The 10763-nt window shown below is 31.3% G+C and overlaps 1 protein-coding gene across 1 annotated transcript; it reads left to right on the top strand.

Moving 5' to 3' along the window:
• Positions 1–4519: 4519 nt before the first annotated feature.
• On the top strand, positions 4520–9117 carry LOC132945198 (uncharacterized). The gene is made up of 7 exons (XM_061014874.1): positions 4520–6852; positions 7048–7384; positions 7537–7734; positions 7856–8010; positions 8536–8707; positions 8777–8900; positions 8993–9117. Exons 1-6 carry the CDS (start codon positions 6742–6744, stop codon positions 8884–8886), a joined length of 1083 nt encoding a protein of 360 aa, XP_060870857.1. The 5' UTR covers positions 4520–6741; the 3' UTR covers positions 8887–8900; positions 8993–9117.
• The last annotated feature ends 1646 nt before the right edge of the window (positions 9118–10763 follow it).

The raw sequence follows: 10763 nt of genomic DNA, 5'->3' as shown, positions 1-10763 counted from the left end.
TCTTCGATTCCCCAGGGAAAACCGAACTCTTCGCTATTAACCTAGCCACGCAATTCCTTCAGGAATACCAGCCACCAACTTACTAGTCGCCAACTCAATTCGAATCCTAAACACATCAGCAAAACCCCCAATCCAGCCGGTCTCTCCAGGAGAAGTTAAAAACATCATAAAGCGCCTACCACGCAACAAAGCACCGGGACCCGACGGTATTTCCGACATGGCTCTCCGGCACTTCTCTGACAAAACCCTCCTGACGTTGACCAAAATGTTCAACTGCTGCCTAAGATTTCAACACTTCCCTACTCCATGGAAAACAGCCACAGTAATAATGATACCAAAAACAGGCAAAGATCTTAAAAATCCAAGCAGCCACCGCTCTCATGACCTATAGCTCTCATCAACTCAATGGTCAAGGTCCTGGAAATAATAATCTGGATCAAACTGAAAAAAGTCATATTAACTTCTATCCGACCTGACCAATTATACGCCTTCAGACCACAACACTCTACGACCAACCAGCTAACGAAAGTAATCGACCACCTAGCCAACACAACAAACCGTGAAGAAAGAACGGCGGCAGTATTCCTGGACTTCGAGAAAGCGTTCGACAAAGTGTGGCACGACGGACTACTACACAAACTTCTCCAGCTACACGTACCACCATCGCTGGTCAGAATAGTGCAATCATTCAATTCTGACAGAACATACTCAGTCCTAGTCGGCTCCGCCTTCTCAAAACCAAGAACACAGACTGCAGGCGTCCCCCAAGGATCATGTCTCTCGCCAATTCTGTTTATATCATATCTAAATGATATGCCTTCCACTCCCGGAACTTGGACTAACCTTTTTGCCGACGATACCATGTTTATGGCGACCAGCGTGGGCATGCGGTATGCAGTGGACAAACTCCAGGCACAAATCGACGTAACCCTCCTTTGGCTCCAAAAATGGAAGCTGACTCTAAACACAGACAAAACCCTGACAATAAAGTTCGGGAGAAAAGGCCTTAAAAAGACGACACCGCTTAAAATCCACAATCAGGAGATCAGCTGGAAACCTGCAGTCAAATACCTCGGAGTCTACCTCGACAGTGGACTTAGATTCAACCGGCACGTCACTGAAACCACACAAAAAGCGAGACGCACTCGAGCCGCACTGTAGCCCCGTGCTCAACCGCCAGACTCCTATACCAGTTCGAACAAAGCTTAACATATTATACAAAATGTACATCCAAACAATAGTCACCTACGCCGGCCCAGCATGGGGAGGACTAATATCTAACGCAAACTGGAGACGACTAGAGGCAGTACAAAACATAGCCCTCCGAACAATCACTGGTTTGTCCGGAACACTGTAATTTCTAAATCCAGCCACATTCCCTCGATCCAATCAACCATCACGCAAAATTCTAAAAACATGTTCGTCAAACTTCAGCAATCCAACTACAACCACCTACAAAACATAGGTCAAACCATCGGCCCGCCAGAACTCAACAGAAACAGACCCGGTGAATTGACCAGGCGCACATAGACACCACCTCAACCACTCCACCTCTTACTCTGAGTCATGGGGCTAAACCCCCGAAACTCAGGAAAAGGACTCTAAGTCCCTCAAACCATGCAATGCAATGCAATAACGAGTTAGTCGATTTCAAACCTTCAACCAGTCAATAGCTAATAAACATTCAAGCCAAGACAGTACGAGACTCCAGACCAAATCCTACGGTGACCAAGAAGACACAGCAAACAAGAACTCAACTACGACGATCTTGCAAGCATCTGTTACTAGCCCGACAACCTGATTAATCAAAATCGAGAGGCCTATAATACTACGACTGTGCTGTTAACCACGAGCACCACCGTCCGCCAGCGACACCGAGACCACGCCCGACGTGTTCCACCATTAACAGCGACCTGACGCGTATTCAAGTTACCTACTCGGCACCTTCACACAGCGTTACACGTACATTTAGTACAATTGACAACGGTGGCGGCCAAGGACCAACTGTACCGACGGTCGCCACAATCACCACAATACCGACACCGTAATATACACCGATCATGGTTTAGAATCAACGTTAAATTCAAATCACGTAGCCATTGACGTCCGGGAACCAAGACCGTCGAACTGACAGCTAGCGGAAATAAATCGATGCCGGTTTGGAACGACTAAACGCCCGGCGACGACAACGGAAAACGACCTTTTTCGGGACCACCACCACACTCCGACACGGCACTTATTTAAGTTGTCCTATCCGAACCAGGTTCGCCGTCGGAATACCGCTTAACTAAGCTTGTACCGACGACGGCCAGTTCCCATCCCATTATTTGTACAAACTAATATATAGGCCAACTGCAATGTAATATTGTAAATAGAGTCCGGTACGCACCTGACTAATCACAAGCACCCCCGGTTGCGTTGACTCACTTATTTAAGTCCGGTCGACGCAAATCGACGCTTTACTAAACCTAAGTTTTGTAAATATATATATATAAAAATCATAGAAATAGACATAAGTGATAACAAGAAACTCAGTGTTATTATTTATTCACGATACGGGTCGTCCATTCAGTCGAACCGTATCATACCAAATGGCCCGTCTACCGGGGACACGATCGGGAGTACTCATTTTCCAAATGGATATCTCAAAACTGACAAGTGTTCCCTTAGATATATTGACACTTATGTAAGTTCTTACACGGCAAACCTATGTTAGATTTTATAATCATCATTCATCATATATTTATTTGTGAAAATTTTGCAATTTTTATTATATTTTATAACCATCATATTATATTCAAAATACCGGAACGTACATAATATTATATATTATTTCTACAGTGAACGCATTAACATATGTACCTGTTTTTTACCTTGTAGGAACTTACATATGTAGAGTAACTTGGGGTATTATAATGGCGCATGGGGCAAAAATCGCAAAATAAATTATTGTGTATATCTCACTGTATAGTGTATACATAAGTAATTTAATAATATTGCTATCTGATCAAACATTTTTGTTATTATGATTATGTTATCATGGCCAAACGTGATAAACATTTGGAATGTTCTCCTTTGGAAAATGGAAATTGGAACACCTACTCAAATTACATTGCGTACCTAATTAATTGAAATTTGTATCGTATTAACTGTAAGACGAAATCATGGTCCATTGTTGTATATTGTGTTGTAGCACATCAAAGGATCTAGGACATTTTGGCGTGGCCGTTTTGGCGTAGCCGTTTTGGCATGAAGCCATTTTGACGTGAAGCCGTTTTGGCGTAAATGTCTCAGGTTATTTATAGTATAAAATAAAAATAAATAAAATACAATTATTTATTATTATTTATTCGATTTAAAAAAATTCAGTTGATTAAAAAAATTTAAAAAATACCGTTGACATATTAATTAACTTACTAAAAAAAGTTAAAAAACATTATTATTGCAAAGAAATATTATGTGCTACACCTCTTAAATATGTTAAAATGTCTCGTGTATCTGCTTCTTGAACTATGTTTAAAAGACGTTTGTCTGTGTCAATATATTTTTTGAGCTTTTTAAGGGGACTCCTTCCTGATTCCAATTGAAATAAATATGTATCTCTTCCAGCTTGAATCTTTTTTAAGCACGTTATAAATGACCATAATGTAGGATGAACCATTCCCATTTCAACATTTATTCTACGGTTGGCAGCCTCTGCATGATTATCAAATCATTCAAAACGTAGATAATCGATCTAATCGATAGTATACGTTTTGACTGGTCAACTGGTTAATTTTAACTTTAGTTAACAACCCATAGGGCACAAGTACAGCATAGTAATATAAACTTATGATTAAATTCCAACAATACGTATACAATAATTATACTATCAAAAAATAAAAATAAAAAATATACTTGTAATGGTAAATTAGTTAATATAATAACCTGAGACATTTACGCCAAAACAGCTTCACGTCAAAATGGCTTCATGCCAAAAGGGCCACGCCAAAATGTCCCATTCCGTCAAATACACACAAAGACGTCAGTTTCCATCAGTGAGTCATAATTAAAAATTTTTTTTTATTTAACAATATAATTTTAAGTTTATACTTTTGACATACATTGTTATAGATTTCCTAAGGATGAAACTAGACGATCAATTTGGATTGACTCTTTAAGTATAAAAGAAGTTCAGTGGCGGACTTGGAGAAAAAAACAGCCCGGGAAAATCATAATTTTAGAGGCCCTCATATACTAACGGCCCTTTTTATAATATAAATATATTTTTTTTGTAAACACAATTAAGCTTTTAAATTTTTATATATTTTAATTAATTGATATAAAACAAAATAAAATAACTATTGCAAATTTGTTAGTTAGAGTATATCTCAAGTAATTGTTATGTATGTAATTTAAACTACAGTCAATTTGATTTTAATAAGAAAGTTTATCATTTAATAAATCACTTTTAGTTTTTAACATATTAATAATATCATCATTATCAATACTAAATAAAATATTTTTTTTCGGCTGCTATCATTATAAATGCATCAATTATCTTCACCCATTTTATTTCTCAGACGAGTTTTAATTATTTTTAATATAGAGAAAATGATCTTTTGCATGCTACCTATATTAATAAATTTAATAGAAATTTAGTTAGAACTTTAAAATAATATACATACAAATTATTGGAACATTCTAACTGTATACTTACTTGAGTACATGGTAATGTCAATAAGTATTGATAAGCCACGGTCAAGCAATTATATGCATTACTATATAAATTATATTTTAAAAGAACATCTGGGTTTTAGATTCTGAGCGAAGCGATGAATGTATTGATTTTATAAAAATGTGTTTTTTTTTTATTTTTTCATTTTTGTGTGCACGGAAAAAAAAATTACTATAAATCTGTAGTTGGAAAGAAGTTAGTTGAATTAACTAGTTTAGAGTTAACATAATCAAAAAAATGTATTAGATTCAACTAAACAAAAATAGTCGAAAAATTTAAATAAACTGTGCTATAAATTATAATATATAGTTGTATTATCTATTAAATTAGTTATAATACTGTTTAATCGAAGTGAGATGTTTCTACTATAATTTAACTATAATTTATAGTTGTTTCTATTGTAATTTGTAGCTGGAAATCCTGTAAATATTCTATTTATACATTGTGTGCCATCGTTGTGGCGTAGGCTTTGGAACGCGGGTTGCGGGGGTCACTGGCCGGTTTCGTGTCGCGTACTATAATAACCGCCACTTCTATGTCTATGGTAAATTTGATTTGATCATTTTTCGTAATTTATAAAACATAACCTACAAAGTACAAACTGAACCTGGAAGTTCGCTGTTCGGACGTCTATTTTTGCCGTTGACTTGTTAATTTATTATTGTTGTTCGTATTCCGATGGTACTTACTAGTTACTACCTATAGTTCGTTATTCATTTGCCCGTTTTCGGCTTTTTCTTCTATAACCTTATAAGTTAGAAGGTAAGTTTAATTTATTTTATTATTTTTATGTTCTCTGCTACTCTGCCTGTAAGCCCTGTATAGTATGATGCCTAGACAAGTTAGTAATTAATTAGGTACTAACTAGATAATCAGTAGGACGTAGGTATTTAAATAATGCAATTCAAGCGGTCGGTAGGTAAAGTTAATAAAAATAATATGATTATTAAACCATTTGACCTTTATTAAATAAAATGTTTGGTTTGATGTGAGGAATTATTAAGGAGCAGGGTCTGGATAAAATGCTGGTAAAAATACTATAATATATACATTTAATACATTAATTGTTTTTACATGTCATAATCAAATAGTAGTTTTAACTTAGTTGCAATCTTACAAACATAATAACATTTCTAAATTTTCTAGACCTAATTAACATTGCTTTACTAGCATTAGGTACCTACCTATTAGGTATTTAAATAAAAATTATCATTTTTGGAAAGTGCTACCGTTTAATCACTTAAAATATGTAGGTACCCTCTTCAGATTTTCCTTAGAAGTATATGTGTTCTTTTACATAATGTTCTTATTTTAAAGTCATTATTATTAATATTATTGAGTAATCAGTACCTACCTTAGTATTTAGTTTTTTTTTTTTTTAAATTCAACATGTGCCTTCAGTAAATAGGTAGTTACCTACCATAAATAACCATGAGTTTTTTTATGTATTTTAAGTGGGTAGGTACCTACTTAATTATTTTGAATATTATTTTTTATATAATTCTAAATTAACTTTACTATAGGAAACCTATTTCACTGATTGCATAATGTAGAAACAAAATATAATATAGATTATTGACAAATATGCTGCTCTCTCTTAAAGGATAAGCTTGGTTCCTAAGTGCAAAATATTTTTCCCATACTTTTTATAGGTAGGTACCTATAATTAACACCCACTGGCTACTACATATACAAATTAAAATATTTTGAGCTATAAAATTTGTATTAATTTATTTTTAATTTTCATAAATATTACTATTCTATATTGTACCTACCTGCTGCTTATGAGCATTCTAACTTTAAGATTCTGAATTAAATATTATTCTTACACCATACAACTATTTTCAGATACCTACTAAAAATGGATCAATTTACCAATGATTGGTTAATATCTATTGGTTTATCTAATTTAACTGTTCGGTTTAAAGGTAAATAGACAACGCTGAGTAACATGTATATTTTTACTAAGAGTATAACTGATAGTTTAATTATGACTGTATTTTTTAATAGAAGAGGAAATTGATATGGTTGCATTATTAGGATTAACTGAAATTATGGTATGCGAATTAATTCCTAAAATAGGTCAGCGATCCAAATTTTCTCAGCATCTAAAACAGCTATTAATCAACGAAAAAGTAAAAATCATATCTATTCAATTTTTATTTGTTCCATTAATTAAAATGATTTGTATTAAAAGTAAATTAATTAATTTACAATTTTTAATACAACTCAAATTTTAATTAGAAAAAATTATTTAATTTGTATAAACAAAATCCTTACATTATACAGCAACAGTATAATAAATAATTAAATATTAATTTACTTATTAGGTAAATACACCAGAAGATATTACTAACGTAGATGATATTAATAGCATGGAAATGATACTACTTGATTCAAGCAGTCACATTTTGAACGATATAGTTGAAGAGCCAAATGCTAGCGGATTGTTAAGCCACATAGATATAGGGAATGAAGGCTTATATGTTAAAGAACTACTAGAGACATTTCAAGATGGCTTAATGGTTATGACATTTTACGATACTAACAAATTTTTGAATGCGTCAATGAGAAATCAATTATCTACCGTATTAATTAAAGCTGAACTACATAAGCAAAAAGATACCAACAAATTAGATAAATCAACATTTTGTAAACTATCAAAAGGTAGCACTATTATCATTTATTTAAATGTTAGTACATAATATTAGGTACCTATACGTAATTTTTAAACATGAAGTTTTATAATTTTAGGTACTTAAGAATACCCTATGTAATTCCTATATATTGATATGCTATGATAATTTTTTTTTTTGTAGGCATTGAACAGTTATTTCATAGTGAAACTCAATATTCTTATTTTATTCCTTATAAAAAAGAAGGTTCAAAAATAAGTCCTAACAGGGGAAAATTATACGACAAGTACTGCAATATAAAAAAAGAAATACATAAAATAACACCAGTGATAAAAAGAAAAAATGTTGAAGATCATGTAGTTGGCTTGAACAATGATGAAGGTATTTTTAATTATTATTTTTACATATTATCAATATAAACATGTATTTTTAAACATTTGAGTTGTACCTTGTACCTATTTATTTTAAGAAATAAGAAACCTAACCTAGTAAATTTATTTAGATACAGATGATGATATAAACGATGCACTTTGTTGGCTTCAAAATAACTCGGAACCAGATACTACATTATTTGAATTGTGGAACAAAACTAGACAGTATCGGCTAACCGGACAAAATAAAAATAATGGGATGAAAAAACCAACTGGCTATTTACTGGTATTTATACAAAATATGTAAAAAGTTTTTCTTATTTATAATTAGGACTGGGATTTTAGTGCCCTAAAAAATTTCAAAAAAGGATATTTAATTCATCAAAATTCCAGCCCTACTTATAATAAATCATAAGTGCTACCCATATTAATTAGGACCACCAGAATTTTAAGTCCAATTTTTTTCAGTGTAATCTGCTATTTTTTATTTTATTTTTTAAATGTTTAGTAATGATTGTTACTAGTAACAAATTCAAGGTGCATTGAGTTATGATTGTTCCAAACCATAAATTAATAACCTTAATTAATTACATACATTTCAATAATTGAATAATTATGCAAAGTTGCATATTATAATATAATAACTTGTATGATAAGTATATTACTTATAAGACAATAAGGCACAGTAAATTATGGTTAAGGGAACATTAGCTTACTATTGATGTATTAAGGATTTAGTGATTGAACCAAGGCAACCCGAAATTTTCATATAATAATCCTGTAATGCTATAATTATAAACTTTAATTTCAGATTGATATTGATTTTAAATTTCTTCATCCTAACAAGGATATGTGCCTCCTCCAAAAATTTGATATATTTAAAGTTCAGTTACAAAAATATCTCACAAGTAGAAATGTAAGCCTTGGAGTGAAACAACATGAAATTGTGACAACATTTCTTGGTACCAATGAAAGCGATTTAGGCATGTATTCTAAATTCTTTGTGGTTCTTTATGTTTATTGTGTTTAATTATTTATATTTTTGTGTATAGGAAGAGATTTTGCTGCTATTCAATTAATCCCATTTTTAATAAAACCTGTTATTTTTAAATTGAAGACTAAATCATTTCAACCATCTATAGTGAACAAGCTTCAGCAGTAGTTACAAATATTACAGTAAATTTTTAGTCTTTAACTGTATATAATATAATATGTATTTACAAATCATTTTATAATTAATGTGATTTTTTTTAAAAATAATTTTGCAGAATGTAAATGATCTCAACAATATTAAAAGCCAAAAGGTGGAAAAAGCATTCTCATTGGGATTAACTGTTCAGCCGTACATAGTAATTGTTGATAACACCATCTCATATACTCTAGTAGCTGAACACCATGAACTTTTCTTAAAATTATTCCAAATAAATTTAAGGCCTAAACATCATCACATGGTGCATTATCCTATGATTATTCAAGAATCTGGACCTTTATCATTATTCTGGTGTATGCGTTTTGAGGCAAAACATCAATTAAAATTGGCATATAAATTTTTATCAAATACATGTGATTATTATACTGTTTCTCAAAAATCAGGCCCTATTTTAACTTTATCTCAAGATACACTTATTTTGTATTCATCTTCTACCAGATTTTTAGATGCACATTTTAATTTTATAAATAATGATAATATTGTATTTGTTTCATGGGTGTGTATTAAGAATATTGAGTATAACTGCAAAAATATGTCATTAATTATTAATATGTCAGATGAAAAAAAATTGTATGTTGCCTTCTTTTGGATTAATTATTGCTATTTTTATAACGCATTCAAATGAACCTTATGTTATATTTAAAAATTATACTACTTTATATTTTGATGAACATTTCTATGTATATTATGTTTTACTTAACACTACTAATGAATTATCTTGTATATCTTTGAACGGTTTGCAGGGAAATATATTTCCTACACATAGTAATAAAATATCAGATGGGTCTATGTATATTAAAATATAAAATATCTAAATGTATTTAAGAGTATTTTTTTTTATAAAATATTTAATAATTAATGAATACTTATAAAAATTGCATTTATTTTTGTTTATTCATCAGAGAATTTGTTTTTAATAATACTTGTGTATAATAATAAATATGATAATTTATGAGAAAAATGTGTATCTACTTTTATTTATTTTTAAATGATGCACTTAAAATTGGATTAAGGTTGGTAAACAAATGTGTGGTGTTTCATTTAATACTATATCAAACAGAAGTGTGTGCAGGAATATTCCACGAAGAGGAAGTTTATCAAAAATTTTGTAACCACCTAACCCTGCAAGCAGACCTTGGTATCATACAACTACATATAGCAACTGTAGCACTTACTATTATTTTATTTTAAACATAATTAAAATAATAATTCTCACATATATTTTAGAATCATCAAAAAATTATTTTATTCACTGAAAATTAAAAGTAAAAAGGTGGGCAAGTGGATGTCGCTCTGCTGTACTGTAGGTTACAAGTGGGTCACTGTATAATGGATGGTATTAAATTTGAATTCAATGATATATCATTGTATAAGAAAAACGATTCTGAGTGGAGACGATATGTCAGTCTAGGTATAAGACATATTATACACTTATCTATGGTATTAAAAAAAAAATTGACCTATAATAAATTCCAAATTAATCATTTCACAATATCCATTAGGTACATATAACGCGTTATACATCAACAACAAACCGTGATACTATCATCATAATATATCGATGAAAATATTACAAATTAGAAGTTTCAAGTGCCCACGAATAATATTATACAATCACAACAAAATAACTAAAATAGTTATTCTAGGTTTTTATGTAATTGCGTCCAAATTTGAACTTAAAATGACTATACAAATAAACTGTGCTTGTGTATTTTTTAGATTTTTTGGTAACCGAATTATCTATTTACATGGAATCTTGTTTTAAATTTTCAATCCTTAGCTATAAAAACTGAACATTTTATAATTTATTAATTACAATGGTTGATAAT

This window comes from Metopolophium dirhodum, chromosome 5 (genome assembly GCF_019925205.1).
Source record: "Metopolophium dirhodum isolate CAU chromosome 5, ASM1992520v1, whole genome shotgun sequence".
In the NCBI taxonomy this organism is placed as follows: Eukaryota; Metazoa; Arthropoda; class Insecta; order Hemiptera; family Aphididae; genus Metopolophium; species Metopolophium dirhodum.
The sequence above is the reverse complement of the archived record's forward strand: the minus strand, read 5'-3'. Positions and strand labels throughout refer to the sequence as shown.